This window comes from Phaenicophaeus curvirostris, chromosome Z, assembly GCF_032191515.1.
Source record: "Phaenicophaeus curvirostris isolate KB17595 chromosome Z, BPBGC_Pcur_1.0, whole genome shotgun sequence".
Classification (NCBI taxonomy): Eukaryota; Metazoa; Chordata; class Aves; order Cuculiformes; family Cuculidae; genus Phaenicophaeus; species Phaenicophaeus curvirostris.
Window position 1 is genome coordinate 48,828,230 of NC_091431.1, and position 22,295 is coordinate 48,850,524.

The window sequence follows — 22,295 nt, forward strand, 5'->3', positions numbered from 1 at the left end:
ATAAGCTGTCAAGATAAACAAATAAGGATTCATTACATATTAAGTTAAAAAGACACCTGTAACAGGGAGGACAAAATACCTGATGTTCACCTCTAGTTTCATACACAGCTGCTGTCGAAAAGGCAACTATTTCCAAAAAGTAAACTACAGGTGCATAGCCCGGTCTTAGCTACCAGGCAGTCCAGCATGAATCCATCAACATTTCATGTCATTTCTCAATGAGGAACTCCTTATTGACATTTTTATGTTTTTCCCACCAAATATATTCCTGAGAAAAATGCTTTTAGCAATGAAAACCAAAAATCCTTGAGTCCTTCATGAGACATTTTAACTGTTCCCTAACCACAGTATGCTACCCAATCACAGTACTTCAGAAGCTAATATCTAGTTAGCATGTCTTCTAGTGTATCTAACTTCTTCCAAGACCAGTGGGAAAGAAATGTCCTTTATTGCATTGCATACAATATCAAGCACATGGATCAGTAAGCAGATAAAGGATTAACGTGTTAAAACTGACTCATGCGTTTTGTCAGGGAGTTTGAAACTTGTGGGTTTTTATTAGCTTTATGATTGTTTTACTCTTTTCAGAAAAATACTCCACCATCAGATCTGTTATTTAAAGAGAGAGACAGTATGGGTAACTCTGTAAGTACAGCATGTACCATAGAACAAATGTTTCTTTGTGTAGGTAGGTACAAGCTGCGCAGTAAAATGAGGTTGTGCTACTCAAAACCAGCAGAGTATTTAAAAAAGCATAGAGATACGTTGTATTTCCTTCCCTCTCAAGACAGAAATACATCCAACTCAGTTTATTACTCACTGCTGGCTTTGCTTCTGCTAATGAACATCAGTGCGTGCTGCAAGGCCAGGACACCCTGCCTTGTGGCAACAGCCTACTTGGATGTTGTATTCAGGCTCTGAACTGACATTTGCAAACCTCCAGCTCTCCAAGGAGTGTAGGAGGTTTACACAAGTTGTGTTACCCTCTGCACAGGAGAGCAGAGCAGAGCAGACAGAAGAAGGGGGAAAACACTAAAACTACACACTACTATGTACCTGATGTGTTTTTTCATTTTATTCCCCCAAAGAATCATGACTTTCAAAACAACACAGTAGTATCTCAAATAAGATGAACTTCCTGCTTTATGACTTAACCCGGACAAGAGAAACTGAAAACGGGTGACCACTGCAGGACGGTAACTTCAATGGAGAACAAAAAAAGAAACTCCTTTGCAGGGAAAGCGGAGTGTACTGCCTGGGCTGTGAATGCTCCTCTGTCATGCTCTCCCAGTAGCTGCTACACCTTGTCCACCCACAGTTACTAGCGCCAGAGGCCATTCTGGTTTGCCAGAGCTTTGAAACCGACAGTATATGTGAGGGCTGGGTGTCTGTCTCCCAGCTGTCTATTTTACTTGTGGTCGGATTAACCCCTGCTCTGCTTGTTCCCCAATGGAACTAAGCAAAAAGTGGCTGATCAGACTGAAGAAAAATTGTTAAAATAAAAATGATGGTGAAAGAGGAGAGATCAGAATTAAATGACAAGTTAAAGAGGATGGTCACAGAGTTAACTTTAAAGTCAGCTTTATATCCACACTGATTTTTGGAAAAAACTACTATTCATAAAGGTGCAAATATGCTTGCAAAGCCAGCTGACAAAATCCATGTGTTTCAGGTTGACAAGCTGTATAGTGAAATGCGGGGCGGGGAGAGGGAAGTCAAATCCTTGTTCAGTTTTCAGGAAAAGGAAAAAGGAATGTTTATTGTATCTGCACTTACAGCTGAGAAAACAGGAGTTTCTACCAGCTGCTCTTTTGTATACCCCTTTCCAATTTTAACAGAAAAAAACCCCAAGAAAGCATTCTTTGTTGGCTGTTTAAATGCTCCCTGGACTGGATCCTGGATCAAATCCTCACCTGGTCGAAAGAGACAACACATGGTTCCCCAGCTACCAGAGACCTGCCTTAGTGGGCTGAGGACCTGGCACACCACTCATGTGCATGGATCATTAATCAGACTAAAGCTGGGAGGCAAGGACAACTCCAGCATTTTTCAAGGCTGTGCAGCCCAACATCATACAAAATCTGTCAGGGTGCTGAAGATGGAAACCAACTGCTGAGAGCCACCGCAGCGTTACCGCGGAAATTACCAACTCCACATTCAACAGAGCTCCTCAGGCTTTCAAACTGATGTAGCAAAGGGGTTACAGGGATGCAGCTGAAAAGCCTGGGGACATTCTCCTTCAGGGACAGGAGACACACCAGTATTTTAGGAAATAGGTAAGGGGATATAATCAGCCAATAAGAGAGGCTTGGGCTTCTATCAACACTTCTCCAGTGCCCTCCTGTCCTACATACACACATGCACCCCTCCGCCCAGGTAGCTGAGCTGAGCAGAGTGACTGGAGTGCCTGGTACAGAGAAGCACTGAAAATGCGACTGGCCTCATTCCAGTAGACAGCATAGATGCGTTATTCAAAGCATGGAGCTTTAAAAATAGCTCACTATTCAAACAGCATTAAAACCATCAAAAAATACCAAACCCAAAAAGTAGGCAATCTGAATAAACATTTTTTCACTTTGCTACTGGGCATATTACATTCAGAAATTTGGAACTGTTTTTCCCATTTCGGGAGAACATAGAGAGACAGTAACAACTGCAGAAATCACCAGGAAACTGTTAAATCTATGATCTTTGCTTATCAATACCTTTATTCAATTACAGCAAAGCACTTTTTGTGTATCTGTGTGCAATACAAGCCGCTTCTTCTCTTAGGGAGAACACTTTTTCACAGGCACAAATGGATATGCAGAAATAAACAGCCATACAAGTTGAATTAATTTCAACTTATTTTCATTTTTGTTCTGCACTCTAATGTTTTTGGACATTTCTAAAGAGGATGGGAGCATTTAGGAAAAATAAACCATTGGAATCAAGCAACATTAAGCACACAGCCACATGCGGCAAAACCACAGATACTCTTACAACACAACACAACAGATACTTTACTGGGTCATATTACTGAATAGAACATCTTCACTGTTACCAATAAAGCACAGAACACTTCACTTGACTGCAAATGAAGGTGTAGGTCTTTTTTACATGCTTCATCAAACTGTTCATCTTACATACCCTGTAGAACACAACAAGCTTATATACAACAATGATTTGTTTAAAATTAAGAACATATGGATTTTTCCTTGTATATAAAATGAAGGGAAATTCTTACTGAAAACACAAGAGCCCTGTATTCTGTATGTTGGTCAAAGTAAGACGAAAAAATATTCAAGCATCCTTGTCTTTCTCTCCACCAGTTTACACTATAAAACCAGCACATGACTTGCTGGTCATTCAACCATACTCACAATCTTCTTAATAAAGGCAGTGCAGAATGGGAATTCTCATGCAGTGGAATGTCAGAGAGATGCTTTGGTTTCAGTTTGGCTTCCAACCAATATATGTCCTGCCAGAGCTGTTACAGTTTCTGCGGCAGAAGACTGACAGTGCCATCAGACTGACTGCATAAGTATTACTAGCACTTACCTTAGGCCCCTGGTGAAGCTTTCCTTCAAACCAACCAAACAATCCAACAGAAAGGCAGATAGACACAAATCACTTTCCATGCTAACTTACACCGTAATATGGCCTGGAATATTTTAAAACATTTCATATTCTCTCCAGTCCCATTTTCTTAGAAGCATTACTTTTACTTACAAATAACAGAAAACAATTAAACCAGAAAATCCTGAGTAAACCCAGGTAAGTGGATTGACTTTGCAATATGTATTTTCAATCCAATGTGTACTCCAAACATAACAGATGGAGCAGGCTATGCAACTCCTATATCTAACATCAGGATACTACAGAGCTAACACTACTTTCTCCGTTATCTTTCCTCTCCCGCTCCTAACTTAAGTTTTTCCACAATAAAATTTACTGAAGTCAAGACCACGTCCAAGCTCTAAATATTCACCCTGCTTGTAAAAATCCATTTTCAATAAAATACTTGTCCCCTTCTTACCAGAAGCATCCATATTTAAGCCATGAACACCCTGTTTCAGCCTGTAGATAACCATCACTAATGGCAATAAATCAACACCATAACATATCTCCTAAATTTGGAATAAACTTGTACAATAACTGAATTATTTAGGATGACAGACACAATAAGCACAAAGATAGCAGTACCCAAAAAGGAATTATGGCAGTTCTTGGTATGATTGCAAGTGTAATAAAAATCCAGAGTTTTATCTCAGTAGTTGTGATAATGTTTTTTAAAGAGAAAAGATTGCTGTACAACTGCTGTTACAACTTAGGAAAGTTTTAAGAGCGGAAATAATAATTTTACATGCTTTTTTCCTTCTGTTTACATGGATTTGGAGCTGCTGGCTGGCTCTGGCTACCGTTACTGCTCAGGGGCAGTAATGGAACCCGAAGTTCTTTTCACCTGAAGCCATATAAGGTTAATTCTCAAGTATATCTTTACAATTATTAGTCATCAAAGCTAGCAAAGGAATACTTCCCTACATGTGCTTGTGTTTTAAATTCTGAAGCTTATAAAAGGCTCTAGTCTGCCCTGGTCATTTGTATTCAGATGAACAGTTCGCTCTTCACATTTTTTGCTGCAATGTAACTTCTGGCTAGACTTTCAGTATTTCTAAAATAAAATGCAAGATTTGCCTCCAGACAGACTCTTTTCTGGTGCAGGAGTCTGCAAAACAACATTTTCAATGCCACTGGATATAGCAAAATTGGCCTTTAAGGTGATTATGAGTTGAATTGCCTTTTCTCCTTCAAAATACAATGAGTACAACATTTGAGATCTGGTCCTAAATACTTACTGCTTACATTGTACTTCAGCCAATCTCCAATACAATCTCCTAGACAGAATGCTTAGAGCTATTAGCAAGAAAAGGTGCTGGTTAAAAGACAGGAACATTCTGCTAATATTCTTTTCTTGCAAGAATAGTAATGAAAGTCTTTCTCCAAACACTAAATAACAAATATATTTACATGGGGTGAGGACTGAGTCAGTTCTTTCATTTCTGAAACTGACTGACTTTATCTTTTCATCTACTCCATTAGTATTGGAGGGTCACTGCCTACAGCTAATATATGCATTCCGTTTGTAGAAGAATGTTTATTTTCCCCTTGTTTTAAACAGAAAGGTTTTTAAAATCCAAATGCTTATCTCTTTAGTCTTGGCAAGACACACACACACACAAAAGAAAATATTAGTCTTGGAGGAAAGTCTTCCAACTTTTTCTGCTTTTATATGCAGTGCCTAGAAAATTCTTCTCCAGTTTCTGCCAAGCTTAAAGGAAAGTTTATGAAAAGGGACAGATGAACTATGAAAAGCAGATGACTGAAAAGACCTGTGTTACAAGAAGAAATCTTCCTGAATGCTTTCCACTGTTTTATCTTTATCGATGGTTCTCCCCTACTTAAAAGCACAGTTACACTGACTGAGCACACCTACTTGAATGAGATGTGGTTACAGGATTAGGCTTGCTCAAATTTGGCTCTGGGTTCTGAAATTCTGCTGGCTAGTTATTTTCTCCAAAGATTCCTACAGCTCAGACTTTAAAAAAAAACATGCACAGACAATAACAACAAAGAAACCCTGAAAAGTAACAGGGAGTGTAATCACATGTGCCCCTCTGTGCAGAAATGAGTGAATGCTGGACCCAGAAGACTGGTGGAGTCTCCAAGACAAGGACATTTACACCTGACTGCACTAGCTTGGATAGCAACCAATAGTTCTCCCATGAAGCCTCACCACACGCTGGCTACCATAAAGCAATAGCATTAAACACAGGTATCACTGTAACTCACATGCAGTTTACTGGATCATTCTAATGAGTTAAATCTCTCTGGTGCTTCCCTTCCTTGTGTCTCCCAACCTGCCAAAGGGTAGCCCTGATCTTTTGCAAACTAAGTTATTTTGGATTGCACAGCTGAGGCAGGTATTCAAAACAGTAAAACACACCATTCTGGCAACGAAGAGTTTTCTTCTCTCAGATGCTTTCACCAGCATAATTTGAAAATGTAACAGCTGCGTAACTGTGTAACAGGCAGATATTTCTGATTAATTTATTTTTATATATCTTTTCTAAACCTCACATATTTCTCTAGAAGAAGCAAAAGCCAGGCCTGGATTAACTGGTGAAATCAGGACAATTAAAACATCTCTAAGGAAGAACTAAATTAGTTGCAAAATTGTGTCTATACCTCTTCTTTTCCTGTTTGTGCTGGAACAGGTTAATGGTATTCATTACTTTGCGTAATTTATATACAGAAACAAAATATGATGTAGTGGGAATGAATGCTAAGCAAAGCATAATTCAGGAATAATTTTTTTAGTCCATTGTGGTAATTTATTACAAACAATACCTCAGCGTAGCTGAATATTTTCAGATGCTAAACTGCTTGACTGGCATGAAAGTAGCAAAAACTGCAACTTCTGCACTCATAGAACAGACATGCAGATACAGACAGCACAGGTGAACCTTACTTGCATGTGATTTTGATTACCTACTTATAACACTGGTATTATAAGGAATAAGCACAGTTTTACATATATGGAGACCACAGTAGTCTCAAATTATTTAAAAGCTGAAATTAGCCCTCAGAATTGCAACTCGCTACCATGAAAGATATAACAGCACTTCTAAGAATAATTTCTAGCAGTTTGCTATTGTCCCATTTTGTGATTACAATCAATTACTGACCCTAGCTAATAAATCCTGAAATTGGCAGAAATAAATCCAATTTCAAAAAAGCAATTATCAATCAAGGATCTAGGGAGATTGTGCCAGAATTTGGAAAGCACATGCACACACAAACATTTATTTTTTACGGATACCGGGTATACTTTTTTCCACATGGTGGGTCGTGGGTTTAACACAATTACAAATCCTCCTGAGGGATCTCAACATAAAATTTCCACTATAGCTTTCAAGGGCATTGAAAATCTTTGTTAGCATAAAATCCACATACAGAACCGGCAGTTACCTCACCACAAAAACTGTCTCAATTATGCTAATGTTTCTATCATAAGAAAAACACCCTGACATGAGAAACAGTGACATCTCAGTGAGACAGGACCAAGTAAAGCGAACTGCAGGTCTTTGATCTGGCTCAAAGTGCTCTGCATTCAGATTAGAATTTCTGCTGGGATCCTAGGAGATGAAAGGATTTTTCAAAGTTTGACAGCTAAGGGAGGAGGGAGAGGTATTCAGAAGAGAACAAACAGAGGAGCACTGAAAGCAGATGACATCATGCCTCAGAATGGCCTTTACCATGTTAATGACATGTTCCACAATGTAGCATAGCAGTTTCCACCCAGCAATTCTTGAGAGCTCAACATCCTCTGTGGAAACAGTATGGCTGGAAACCCACTGCTTTAAAAGGATGGAAAGCTGAAATAAGTCTAAATATACTACATATATTGTATTTTCGGACCTATATGCATTATGGCAATGCTCCAGAATACTAATTTTTAAAACTATGTTCTTTCTGACACATTATAAGAGAAGTCTCCAGTCTACAAAGCTTACAAGTCCTGGCATTCCCGTCTTCAAGAAAATCCCACACAGAGAGCATGGAAATGTCATTTCCTCCCCCCTGATTCTTCCCACAGGCACAGTTTGCCCTTTTGTAACAGGAACATCTTCCAGCCTTGTAGGGGCCTTGGAACTGACTACCCTTGACCTTGGATTGTCAGAGATGCCCAATATTGGTAAAGACATAAAGATCTTCCCCTTATCCTCGACAGTAGTTAAGGGGAAAAACACAACTCTGGGAGCATTTTGCTTATTTACATTTAGGCAAATGAACATTCAGCAAACATACCAGGCCATGTGCACGCCACTTGTTCACAAAAGATTTGTAGAAGATTCAAGAAAACTTTTCACCAATACTGCCTTTCTCTCTTTTAGAAGCATACTCCCTTTTACCTAAAGTGCAGACTGGCCTCTTCTCATGAACCACTTCTCATTAAGCCAGAAAAAGAGACTTCTTGTCAAAGCTTCACTGTTTCTTAACTCTAACTTCTCTACCGTCTCCTTAATGCCTCATGGTGTGGCCACTTTCGCAGCTTTCTGTGTCAAACATTCTTCCAGCTCCAACAAGATACCTTCATAAATATGTCCTTCGTTTGAACTCTAGCCTAACTGCAAAATGTAAAGAACAATAAAAGGGGCCCTGCAGATACGAAGTATATCTCCTGTTTCCTGAACCTAGGACACTTATTTTCATTTGAAAGAGAAACTGATGTTGTAATTGGGATTTTTTACATTTTCACATGAATTACAGACCTTTCTACACTGTGTCACTGCCTCCATATTAATGTATTTTGAGAACAGTTTCACAGATCATGCTGGAATGAAGTCTCCTGGAAAAATCATGCTTACATCACCAAAACAGCAAACATTTTGCAAAATTAAACCAAAGCATTTTTATAGGGACACATACACGAAAAATCTCAGCCAAGGCACGTCTGACAAGTCATATCACATACCAGTACTTCTCTATTCTCTCCACATCGACCACTAAAACTCGATGATCCGGTGGGTCTCTTCCAACCTGGTTATTCTATGATTCTATGATTCTACATTTGATGTGCACATAACTATAATCCCTTCAGTCACAGAAGAACTATTTCTTAGAGAAACAGTAAATAACTGCAATAATTTTTGAACTGACTCTCCTTTAGAGTGTGCTTTTAAGGATAAAGCCCCTGTATTTTAAACTGATGTACTAACCAGGCACAGATGATGAGTGGGGAATTTACATGTTAGAGAGTCCCATTCTACTCTCTCCTTCTGATTATGGAATGTTTTCTGTGCTTTCATTTTTTTGTCAGTCTCTCTAAACTTTTTGTTTTCAAGAAGAATCTGTAAGATACATTATGCATGAATATCTCACTCTGACTCTGGATTTCGCTTGTACCATTTTGAGACTCAGCAAACTGCTGGATTTTGCACCTGGTATACAGCAATCCTGGATATACATACAGACTGGGGAGTGAGAGGCTGGATAGCAGCCCTGTGAAAAGGGATCTGGGGGTTCTCATTGACAAGGTGAACACGAGCCAACAGTGTGCCCTGGCAACCCAGAGGGCCAACCGTGTCCTGGGATGCATCAAGCATGGCACTGCTAGCTAGTCAACCGAGGTGACTGTCCCACTCTACTCTGCACTAGTGCAGCCCCACTTTGAGTACTCCGTGTAGTTTGGGGTGTCACAGCATAAAAAGGATCTAAAGCTACCGCAGAGTGTCCAGAGGAGGGCCACAAAGTTGGTGAAGGGTTTAGTGGGGAAACCATATGAGGAACAGCTGAATTTACTTTGTCTGTTTAGCCTGGAGGAGACTGAGGGGAAACCTCATAGCATTTTACTGCTTCCTCACTGGGGAAGAAGGAGGAACAGGCACAGATCTTTTCTCTCTGTTGACCAATGATAGGACCACAGGGAACATCAGGAAGATATACAAGGAGTTTTAGGTTGGAAATTAGGAAACGGTTTGTCACCCACAGTGACGTGGAGCACTGGAACAGGCTCCCCAGGGAAGCAGTCCTAGTACCAAGCCTAACGATATTCAATAAGCAATTTTGAATTCCCTCAGACCCATAGTGTGAATATTGGGGTTGCTCTATGCAGGGACACGAGCTGGACTTGATGATCCTTGTAGATCCCTCACAAATCAGGACATTCTATGACTCAATGAAACAAACTACCACAACTTTTGCTTGGTTGCCAGGGCATCCAAATGTGCCTTGGCATTACATAGTCTACAGCGCCAAACTCCATCAGAGAGAACATAAGTCTGTGTGGCGCATGCTTGTAAAAGGCACACCTGTAAGGCAAAAATGAGGGTTTGCCTTAACTGGCTTTATTTTCTCCTGTTTTCATCTCACTTGTTGCATGATGGAAAACTACTTCTGACCACAGACTCTGACAGGACTACTGAAGTCTTGATTAGAAGGAATGGAAGTTCCACTAACCTCCTCTCTGCGAGAGATTATTCTTCCTCCTTTTATTCTTTCATTAAAGGATACTAATAGTTTTCTCTGAGGTTCAGATACTGCCCCAGCAGCTCCAGAGAATCACGGAGATATGAAGTTTAATACAGTCATGCACTCACAATTATGCATATACTTAAAAACAGCCATCCAGTGAACTTCACTAAAATAGCAATCACCAGTACTTAGAACAGCAGCCTGACGTTACTTGTAAAGATGCTCTCTCATGCACTTTGATAGGATAAATTACTTTCTTCATCAGGAAACCTAGCTCTCCAAATGTATGTGCAACCATCTGCTAAAGAACTCATCTATTTTAGTGATCAGCAGAGTTACTGCCCTCTTAAAGTAGAGATTGAGATGTACTGACCTGAAGCAAACAAGCATTCAACCTGACACTAGTAGGAAAAATTCCCAATATACTTAATTCAGCACAAAAATAGTAGTGGAAAACCCCAAACAACTCATGCATAAGGTGAACTACACAGCTTATCTAGGGAACATAAACTACTAAGGGGATAAAAAGCAAACCTGTATTTCATTCAACCTTGCTGACTTGATCACTACCACAGCGTGCTCACTCTTATTTCTGTACTGAAGAAAAAACCTTGAACAAACATAATTCCTTATAATTTCAGCATCTCTCATGTAAATCACAGTTGTGAGATTCTATTAGTTCTTCAGTGGCTCAAACTACCATGTTTGACAGAAGTCAATGCCAGAAATCCAGAAGGAGGGTACCCATAATAAAAAGGTTACCAAGGGCCTTAGCTGCAAGTTGTAAAACAAGTAGATGCACATATTTTGCAAAAGAGAAATCAAAGCCAGTAAGCTGAAAGAGTCAGACTCCTAAAATGGCAGTACTTTTCAATATTTGTTTGGATGTTTAGATGTTTGTGTTAGAGGAAAAAGGTGCTTACTTGTAGAGGTAATATTCGGCTTGATCCACTTCCTCTCGTGAAGAAATGTTGTCAATAAACTGATTAAAAAATAAGAAATAAAAGCTTCAGAAGGAGCACTCACAAAGTGAAGAAAATGCCACTTCAATGAACAAAATAAATTTGTTTGGCATATTTAGGTATCTGACAGTACTAGAGGTCTACAAGTCTTTTCCACTCCTTCTAGACTGCTGAAAGTCAAATGTTTTTAAATGGAGATAGCTCCCCTTCTCACATCTAAAAACATTAAGCACCTTGAAAACATAGAGATCATCTGAGAATCATATCTATACAGCCCAGTATTTTCTATTTCTGCTGCTCCATTCAGATTTTTTTTCTCTTTAACCACATCCTTTAATTTGATAAGACATTCAGTTCTTTACCTTTTTCACCCCCCTCAATTTTGAGTGATTCCCCACATTGCCTTGCTTCTCTTCCTAAAAATTTTTCTTTTCCCTAATGTTTGTCTGTTATGCTTATTCATACTACAAAATTCTGAAGGACTGGGCAATAGCATCTTCTATTTCACTGCATATATGCATAACAGTAAGTAAAAGATCATCCCCATGCTGTAAAGCAGAATTTTCCTCTCATTTATAAACCTGTCTGCTCCAGGCAATCTTCCAAAATTCCAGATGTTAAGAACTATTTAAATAAATGCCAAATTTTCAATCAGACTTCGTCTTACGGTAACAGTGAATCCTGTATTCCTGTAGATTTTAATAACATAAAGATGCCAGAACACTTCAGAGCCTTCCCAATACACCTTTAACTCAGAATACATAAACAACACATTTTCAAGGTCAGCACTTCTCTTTATCCTAAGCATAAGCTAAAACTAATAGTTTCAGCTGACTGGTTTGTGCTCTCCAGTTTCTTAAATCTCCTGTCATGCTATGCATATACAGGTCTCACCTTTTGAGTGTGGCAACAGCACGCCCGTGAGCTTTATTTACATTTTAGAAAAAGAGAATTTGATATGAGCTCTGGGTATTGGAAAGTGGGCCTGTTTTGACAATCTGGAAATGGCATTTCTTGAAGGAAGAGGTCAGCCCAAAGCAGGCTCATGAAGGAAAGTAGTAAAGCTGATTAAATAATAAAAGGGAGAGGAACACCCATTTCCCTCATGAATGCTGTCTCAGAAGTAATTATCAAGAATACCTGATCTGTAAAAATATTTGATGTTGTAACTGTACAAAATGTTCTGTGACTCCTCAAGTAGTGGTGCCAATGACCCTAACTAGTGGTGTTATTGAGGTACTAGGGTGGTAACTCAGCTTCTTTGGATAATTTTGAGAGTGAAATTAGTTTGGGGTTTGGTTGTTTTAAGAAAAGACATATTTATTCTCCTTCTTCAGTACAAACACTCCCTTATACAGGTAATTTAAAAGCACATCTTGCGTCTCTGCCTTTACTCTCCCTCCCCAGAGTAGCTCATCCAGAGGACAGAATTGGTTACTAATTCCAGTCAAAACAATGGCTTCACTTCTCCCACACCAGCATTTGTCCTGCTTCAGTCTACCTTGTCCGGGAAAGAAAACTATACAGGCAAAACTTATCCAGGTCTGCCTCACTCTGAAGTAGCCTGGAAGCATAGGAAGATGCAGGCAGACAGGCAGTGTGCTGAATCATTGCATTCCCTTAGCAGCCTGGGTTCTTATAAACTGCCTGAGGAAGTGTTAAAGCTCTCACTAAGACAGAAATCGCAGAAGGCAGGGAATGTACATTTGGGAAAGACATAGCCCACTGGCAGTAAGATCTGATTTTACTGACAAAAAAAACCTATTTGCATTTTGCAGATCCTGCAGTCCAGGTAGTAACTAATGAGTACAAAGTAACAACAAAACAGATTTACACAGCACTTTTACAGTTTAACAAGACATTTATGACCCCTGAACTCCCAGCAGAGGAGATACTATTTATCCCCTCTCAGCTCACTTGATTTCATAAGCATACTACTGTCTCTTCCATCACTTTACGACTGGGATTTATTTCCTTACCCGAGCTATTGTCAGAGAGCTGACAGGCAGCTTTCTTTCATAGGTTCTGTCCATTAGGTGGGCCAAGTCAGCTGGAGAAAACAGAAAAAGAGTATGTTTAATTAACTGGCATTACAGGAAAATCTGCAGAGTCATCATAAAACCTAGAGAAGGACCTCTCTCCATGAAATCAAATTCTGGTTCCTCGTTAACAACTCATTGAGAAGTACTATGAAAACAGTACTCTCAATTATTATTAAATACTTTAATAGAAAATAATACATGGAAAGTTTCTTAATGTGATGATATTAACTTATTAGAAAGACAAGGGAGGAAAAGCAAAATACCCTATAAAATGTTGGCTGAAATTAGTAAAAACAATATTATTCATAAGAAAAAAAACCACAAAAAAGAGCAGATGTCCCTAAAAGGGACATCTTTTTTTCCCCAGGGCTCAGTGCTGGTTCCCCAGGGCTCAGTGCTGGGTCCAGCCCTGTTCAATGTCTTCATCAATGATCTGGATGAAGGCATCGAGTGCACCCTGAGCAAGTTTGCGGACGACACTAAGCTGGGTGGAAGTGTCGATCTGCTGGAGGGTCGGGAGGCTCTGCAAAGGGATCTGAACAGGCTGGACCGCTGGGCAGAGTCCAACGGCATGAGGTTTAACAAGGCCAAATGCCGGGTCCTGCACTTGGGGCACAACAACCCTATGCAGTGCTACAGACTGGGAGAAGTCTGTCTAGAAAGCTGCCTGGAGGAGAGGGACCTGGGTGTGTTGGTTGACAGCCGACTGAATATGAGCCAGCAGTGTGCCCAGGTGGCCAAGAAGGCCAATGGCATCTTGGCTTGTATCAGAAACGGCGTGACCAGCAGGTCCAGGGAGGTTATCCTCCCTCTGTACTCGGCACTGGTGAGACCGCTCCTCGAATACTGTGTTCAGTTCTGGGCCCCTCACCACAAGAAGGATGTTGAGGCTCTGGAGAGAGTCCAGAGAAGAGCAACAAAGCTGGTGAAAGGGCTGGAGAACAGGCCTTATGAGGAGCGGCTGAGAGAGCTGGGGTTGTTTAGCCTGGAGAAGAGGAGGCTGAGGGGTGACCTCATTGCTCTCTACAACTACTTGAAAGGACGTTGTAGAGAGGAGGGTGCTGGCCTCTTCTCCCAAGTGACAGGGGACAGGACAAGAGGGAATGGCTTCAAGCTCCGCCAGGGGAGGTTTAGGCTAGACGTTAGGAAAAAATTCTTTACAGAAAGGGTCATTGGGCACTGGAACAGGCTGCCCAGGGAGGTGGTTGAGTCACCTTCCCTGGAGGTGTTTAAGGCACGGGTGGACGAGGTGCTGAGGGATATGGTTTAGTGTTTGGTAGGAACGGTTGGACTCGGTGATCCGGTGGGTCTCTTCCAACCTGGTTATTCTGTGATTCTGTGAAAATTCACACTTGCTTTCAAGCCTAGAATATGCTGGACAGCGATTTTGGCAGGGGTTTGTCCTTTTTTTACAGTAAAACAATGAGACACAGAAACCAGCACTACCATACTGACAAACCCTACAGTCACAAACAGCAATCCAAAGAAATTCTGTTAATCAAACTGGGCACTCTGCCAGTGCCTTATTAACTTCAAGCATTCTGTTCCAGCAGTCATATAACAATATTAATTTTGCCATACAGGAACTTGAAGCTTCTGACTGTTGAACAGGTAGCCAATCACTGTATTTAATCAATTTAACTGGAAGTTAAACTAATTTAATTTGGAGTTTTAGTTTTGTACTGTTCCTGGAAAACAATGACGACTCAGGAAGAATAAACTGTTTATTGTATGCTTAGTGTCAGCTGTTTGATTCTTAGCTGAGACATAAACTGGTGATATCCAATCTATAAAATGTAGAGATGTCCAATTATTTCTTCCTCTTCTCGTACATCTCCCAGGACCAGGAATGCAACACACTCTCTTTGCATTGTTAGCACCTTGCTTCATCCTTTGCACCCCAAGACTCCAACAGTTACTAAACCAGCCCCTCCTTTGACACCTCTCAATTAGTCCCATTGGCCATCCTTCAAGACCTGATGGGTTGATTTGTTTTACAACTGATTTTTCAAAAGCATAATCTGACCTCCACAACTGTCAATGAAATGTGAGGTGAACACCACAATAGGATTGACTAAGCCTTCTACTCCAGCAAAGCTGTCAGAGGCAGGAAGCAGCACTGAACCAGTAACACAGTGTCACCCAGGGATGCAGTCCATCTACATTCCATCCACAAAACAAGCAGGATCACTATTTGTCATTTTAAAAACATACTTGTACCATCAGTGAACATTGAAGGGTATACAGTTCTAACAGTCTGAATGGCATTCGAGACTATTCTGACCTTACAGGTCTGCTCTCAAACTACAATACATGTGCAAAGATTTTTACTGCAGTAAAATGACAGTTTGATTTGGAATAAAATGGTTGATTCTCAGACTAGTGTTTTGTGTTTACATAACACCTTCCTTCCTGAGGCATTTTAAGGTGTTCTTCAAAACACAAAAAGAACTTATCTTGCATGCATTTATCTCTGGCTGAGGGAAGGCAAGCATTTCATGACCGTGAAAGCAAAGCACAAGGTTACTGAGGCAAATTTCAGCTCCTATGAAGTATGGCACAGGTTGCTGAGCTAACATGACCTGCTGAGGGCCATGCTGTACCAGATTAACACTAAAATCGCAGATCAACCTTGTAATAGTAAATAAATTTCTGTGAGAATATCCTTATATGAAGTATCTGTATTTAACTCTATGTTACCTGTCTCTCTAGCACTCACAGAAATCATGATGGAACACATAGGTAAAGACTTTGGGGGCAATACCAACTTTGGGGAAAGTTACAGAGAATGGATGCTGTGGCCAAGCTAACTTGTCAGGAACCAAGAATTGACTACATCCTTGCCTAAACATACTAAACCAACCCCACATTCTTCATTTGCATTTTGAGATAGCTGAGAAAAAAGTTTTCACTCCAAGATCTGCTACGATTGATGACAAAGCAATTTGGACCCAAGACAGACAACTGCACAGGCTGGGAGTTCATTTATCTATTCCAGAACTATTTTTGTCATGCATCACCCTCTGAAAACTGGAAGGTGATACCTAATACCATTTGGGGCCATACTCAGCCCCTGAGCTTGGCACTTCTTTTGTCTAGATGCTCATGAAGATGAAGAGCCCATTTCAATATTGAGCATTTAAATGGAATACAAGCCAAATTAATACAATATCCTGAGTGCAAGATCCCAAGACTTGTAGCCATTCATACACAGGCCTCTTCTGGGATAGTTCATACACAGAATTCTAGCGATCGACCTTTCAGTGCTGTCTACAAAGATGCAACTCTGTATCAGAAGTTTAGCATGTAAAGCAACATGAAACACTTAACTACCAGCTCCAGTACAGGAGTCACAACAAAATGAAAACTCATTAACCATAAAGAAGAGAAGATAAACCAAGTCAATGGGAAATAGTGCTTTATTTCCTGATAAATTGCCATGTCTGCTGTAGTTTCTAGATATAAAAAAATTGCAACGAGTAATTCTTTCCTGGTTTGTTTTCTTTGAAGACCATGTAAAACCAGTTGGGTTTTTTTTTTTCTCATATTCATGATCTGAAATAATTCAGCTACCTTTTGCAAACCAAGTTTGCTCCATAAGCTGCTATTCGGTAATAGCAATACTTCTGGACATCACTCCACAGTGGTATCTCAGATTTCATGTTCACTTTTATTTTTGTTTATTCACAGAAACTCTATGTCTTGCTGCCTGCAACAGGTTGATTCAGGACAACGACCAGGAAAATATTAACCCTCACCTTCCCAGTCAGTGGTTATGACATCTAATGCCAGTCTGGCAGCCTAGAAAATCAAAACAGTTTCAGTTTGATTTGCAGTGTGTACGTATCCACAGCACGATGCCACACCAACAAGTGGCATATTTGGCCACCGTGTAAGGTCACTATCCTTTTATTCTAAAAAGAATGGTCCATCCAGGACAGGGTTGAAATCCATTGATGAGGCAGCAACGGGAAAGCAGATACAACTGTGATGTATACCTTACCTGTTCTGGGATGATGGACAGAGCTAAGAGCTTAATTCACAGGCTAACTTTTGTTTTGTACATGAAGAAAGCTCTGATTTATTTTGAAGACCCAAATAAAATATAGGAGAAAACTGAAACAAGTACTTTGCCTTACAAATGTATATATTTCACACTTTTCAGTATTTCCATGTCCCTAGCACCTTTTGGAAAGAACTACAGCTCTGTACCAGAGAAGGCTTCAAATGGAAATTAATTACATCTCTAAGGGCAGCACTGCCACCTGGTGTTGCAGATGAGCCATTTTGGGAACCATGAGTTTTTCTAACAAAAAGACGATTTCCTGTCTCACTTTGATTCTGCCACCTTTTGGGATTCTGGTAATTGCTATTCTTCTCAACAAGATGCTTGCTGTCACTTAATTTTACTCTTGTTAGTGATGAACCAACTGAAACTGAAGAATCTAAGTCCAGACACACCTCCCATTTCCCTGATATCTCATTTTTCATTAAGTGGAGTTCAAACTACTTAGACAGGTTGTCTTCCCACTAATAAGCAGCTTGTAAATTCCAAATTAACACATTCTCAATTTTTACCTTTTTGAAAAAATGTGCTTCAGTACAAAGCATACAGTCTTCCTCTTTCCCATGCTTTATTCAGTACTGAAGGTTGCTAAATTAATTCATGCTTGGAACGCTAAACTGAGACTACAAAGAAGAGAATAAAGAGGATCTTATACGGACACAGTAAATGAGTTGGAGTCTAAGATTGCACCACACCACTGCAGCAGAGAAACGGAACTCACTTTCAACTAAAAATACTTCTTTTTCCTTTAAATGTATTCTCACAACATAGTTTTGCAGAGCAACAGTTGTGAAACAGTGTTCGAAATGCACAAATAAAATAGCATCTCCTTAACACAAGGAAGTCTAGCTACAACCACCAGCTACTACACACAAGATTGTACATGCAACCATACAACTGACAGCTACAGAGTAGATATCTTCAGGGCTGCCTCCTCTTTGAAAATGCTAATACAGCTGACACCTTGTTAACTTGTTCTCTCTTTTCTGTGAGCACAAAATAAAAATGCTAAGCAGTTCTTTAAAAAGCACACAACAGACATCTGCTTTGGATCAAGACCACTGGCAGAGCAGCAGCAAGAACTATGCTTGCCAAACAGTCATGAAAGGTCTTGCCAGGCCTGGTGAAAGCCAAAACCATGAACTGTACTGGCATTTGCAAAGTAACGTTTTCTTCTACAGTGGATTTCTACTGCTATTACGTTTGACAAAATAAGTATTATTTTTCATCTGGAAGTGACCGGTTCAAGTGCATCCCAATGAACTAATTTGTGGCTCCAGCCCCAAAAATACTGCATAAGCAGTCCAAATGACAGTAAAGGGTTGGGTACAAGGTATTAACAGTCTCTACAGGATCCAAGCTACAGTAGAGAGCACCCACCAGCTGTTTCTGGCCCAGGCAGAGTAAAGGACATTGACTACATCAACCTAGGTGTCTACATACAAAACCCAGAAACAAATTACTGCACAGAAAACATTATTCTGATCATTTTATCTGTCTTCCTGCCTGAAAAAAGCCCTTGGATTTCACCTCTTGATTCTTCTTTCAGCCTTAGTATCTGTGTTACAATTAACAAATACAGCCCAGGGGCCCAGGAATGAAAAATGGAAGATGAAGACTATGCATTAAGAGGTCTCCAAAACTGTCATGGTACAAAATGGTGCATGTGTATCTTTAGCATAGAAACTTGTTTGCATAATGTTTTCTATTTAACATAGTTATCAAAAATGGTGGAACGTCATTTCAAATTTAAGCTAGCCAAAGAATTTAGCTACGAAATTCGTAATAGAGATCTCAGTACCATATGCAAATACAGTTTAACATACAATTTCTCAGAAATAAAATTTTTCCCCAAAAGAAAAAAAATCTAAAATTTTAACCAGAAATGCAACCTTCCCCCTTACAAAACTCTGAGGAAAGGATCTTTTCAGAAAATGTTTTTAAACAGAAATCTGCCATAATATTTACAGCATAGGGCTTCTTTGAATTGCATTACAATTAAAACAATGCCAATGAAAAGGACAATCAGAGATAGGCTTAACTGTCTATGACATTCATAAAGGCTTTAGATTTTGTGAAAGAAAAATGTTGACTGTAGAAACTAAACATTAATTAAATGAGCAAATTCTGATATGTTTCTACCTAATAGCTTTGAATGTATATGACAGATTTTTAACAAGTTGAGCAGACTTTGACATAGAACCTCGGAAGCATTTTGCTCCATGCATTTTTTTATTTTAAAGCTTTTATGGATGATGAGCTAGTCTAGAATGATTCCAGGTTGCAATAATTAAGGCAAAGCAGAAAAAAAAGAAACAAACTTTTCTTACCCAGGCTATGCTCCTCTTTTTGTCTATTTTCCCACTTTGAGCTGTCCACATAGGCTGTAGAAAGAAGGTATCTCCTACCTAATGAAGAAAGAAATCATTACATTACCCAGGTATCTCTAAATAAACTAACGCTTTATTAGACATCATGTTTTTCTGTCACATTTACTGAGCTGGATGCATTAAACTGACTACGACACAGCCGCCAGCAGCAGCTACCAATTCAAGATTCCTCACATGCGGATGGGCCATTACCTCATCATTTTTAAAAGGAAAAGTTTTCCCCTAGATGTTTTTTTCTGCATGGAACAAACCTTCCCAAACCTGGACTCTGTATTTAAGAAAGCAATACAGTTGTAACGGTAGAGAAAATCCCAAACAACAATGGAGAGCTTCTTTGTGTACACAAACCCTTTTAATAAAATGCTGGCATGTTAGTTAAATGCAGGTATAAAAGCACAAGCATAAAAGATGAATATGCACAAAAACGCTCTTCTATTGTTGTTGGATGGTTATTATTTCCACCTGTAAAGATTTGTGTCATTAGAAATGAAATGTAGTTGCCCATCTGGAAATACCCTATTTTTTATCATCTCCTTTTTTAACTTCTCTTGTGAACTGCAAAGTTCACTCACTTGTTTCTTCCAAATACTCTCTGTAACTTGAAAATCTGCTCAAGACTGTTCTAGCTATGAAATAAAATATAAAGTGCATCACGCGGAAGAATAAACCATGTTCGTGTATCATGATGAGGCCTTGAAGATGCACTAAGAACAGCAAGACAAAATTTTTTGAAGGAAGACAGAGAAATACATGCAGAAGGTTGCAGAAATTAATGTTGATAGATTTTAAAAATAAACATAAGTATGCTACACGTAGTTCGTAGCAACTGCCTTAAAGCCCTTATCAGAAAATCTGCTAACACTACAAGTTCATTAATCTTGGGCATGAAATAATTGCTCTCATTATCATTCTTCTAACATGCCACTACGTACACATGTCCAGTTCCAAATACCTTTGCAAATTTTTGTCAAAAAGACCTGGTACACAGAATTCCACAATCAGATTATGAAAAATATGTTTAATGCTTTACCAAACAGTTAGAAAAGTTTTAAAAAGAGGTATTTTTGGTTGGTTGGTATGGTTTCTTTCAAAGGTATTTTTCGTTATGTTGATAAAGAGGCGCACAAAAAACCTGTGGTAGGTTGGTTGGGGCTTTTTTTTTTTTGTTAGGACAAGCTTCTGTATGCTTACTCACAGCTAAGGATGCCACTAGAAAGCACGAGGGTTTAAGGAACAATTTCTACAGCACAAGCAACTATCTATATGACAGTGCTTTAATCAGGCAAGGTGGAGGTCAAGTTGGAGCTATTCATGCTGGTTTCACTGCTGAGTGGCTCCAAGGCCTGAGGAAAAGGCAGCATTTTTGACATGAGAGCACTGCGCGATCAGGAAACAGTGCCCAGAAATCTCTACTCTAGGGAGCTGAAAAGGCACAAAGGTGTTACCCATCACCACTAGACTTCAGGTAAGCACCACTGGGCTCAGTTTTTCCCAAAGCTCAGGATTTTTTTGAAAGGGTGCTTTTAAAAAATATGGCGTCTTGGCTATGGTTCTGTCAGTTGCATCATCGGGTTTTGCTGAGCGCTTGCTGAGTTATTTATTTATATATAGACACACATCACAGAACACTTTGGGTTGGAAAGGACCTTAAGGATCATCCAGTTCCAAGCCTCCTGCCATGGGCAGGGACACCTCCCACTAGATCAGGCTGCCTAAGGCCCCATCCAACCTGGCCTTTAACACCACCAGGGATGGGGCAGCCACAGCTTCCATGGGCAACCTGTGCCAGGGCCTCACAACTCTAATCGTGAAGAAATTTTTCCTTATGTCTAGTCTAAAGCCACTCCTCTCGAGTTTATAGCTATTGCCCCTAGTCCTGTCTCTACAAGCCTGTGTGAACAGTCTCTCCCCAACTTTCTTGTAGGCCCCCTTCAGGTACTGAAGGCCCCTCTATTTCTTTCTTTTGAGACCTCATCTGGAGTATTGGGTTCAATTCTGGAATTCTCAATGTAAGAAGGATATGGAGCTGTTGGAAAGGGTCCAGAGGAGGGCTGCAAAGATGATCAGAAGACTGGAGCACCTTCCATACAAGGACTGGCTGAGAGAGTTGGGATTGTTCAGCAGGGAGAAGAGAAGGCTCCGAGGAGACCTTGTAGTGACCTTCCAGAACCTGAAGGGGTACAAGAAAGTTGTGGGGGACGACTGTAGAGATAGGACTAGGGGCAATGGCTGTAAACTGGAGAGGGGCAGATTTAGCCTGGACATAAGGTGGAATTTCTTCTCCATGTGAATGGTGAGGCCCTGGCACAGGCTGCCCGGAGAAGCTGTGGCTGCCCCATCCCTGGAGGTGTTCAAGGCCAGGTTGGATGAGGCCTTGGGCAGCCTGGGCTGGTGGAAGGTGGCCCTGCCCGGGGCACGGGGGTTGGAACTGGGTGATCTTTAAGGTCCCTTCCAACCCAACCCATTCTACGATTCCATATAAGTAGCGCTGATCCCGTGTGGCTCCCCGTGACCCCACCGGCAGGCCCCAAGACACTGAGCTACGAAAGGGACCCGGTGGAACGTGTGTCGGGAACAGGGCCGCCACGCTGCCCAGCGCCGCTCTCGGGGCCGCCTCTGAGGTGCCGCGCGAGGGCGGAGGGAAGCGCCCGGTCCCCGTAGCCGCAGCCTCCTCCTCCCCGCCGCCTGCCCGCGGGCCACCGACCTGCCGCGGCGCCGAGTGCCCTCCGGCCGCCGAGCGCGCCCCTTCGCAGCGCCAGCCCCGCCATGGCGCCCAGCCGGGGAACCCGCGGGCTGCGAACAGCGGCGGCGCGCGGCG

General features: G+C 40.7%; 1 protein-coding gene across 1 annotated transcript in view; it reads right to left on the bottom strand.

Annotated features, from left to right (window-relative positions):
• Positions 1 to 22,270, bottom strand: part of MRPS27 (mitochondrial ribosomal protein S27) — a 46,679-nt gene extending 24,409 nt beyond the window's left edge. Inside the window, exons 1-4 of the mRNA XM_069881235.1 lie at positions 22,182 to 22,270; positions 19,418 to 19,495; positions 12,959 to 13,029; positions 10,941 to 10,999 (exon numbers count right to left, since the gene is read on the bottom strand). Coding sequence (XP_069737336.1) covers positions 10,941 to 10,999; positions 12,959 to 13,029; positions 19,418 to 19,495; positions 22,182 to 22,245 — 272 coding nt within the window. The 5' untranslated portion in view covers positions 22,246 to 22,270. The remainder of the gene's footprint in view (positions 1 to 10,940; positions 11,000 to 12,958; positions 13,030 to 19,417; positions 19,496 to 22,181) is intronic.
• Between the last annotated feature and the right edge of the window lie 25 nt (positions 22,271 to 22,295).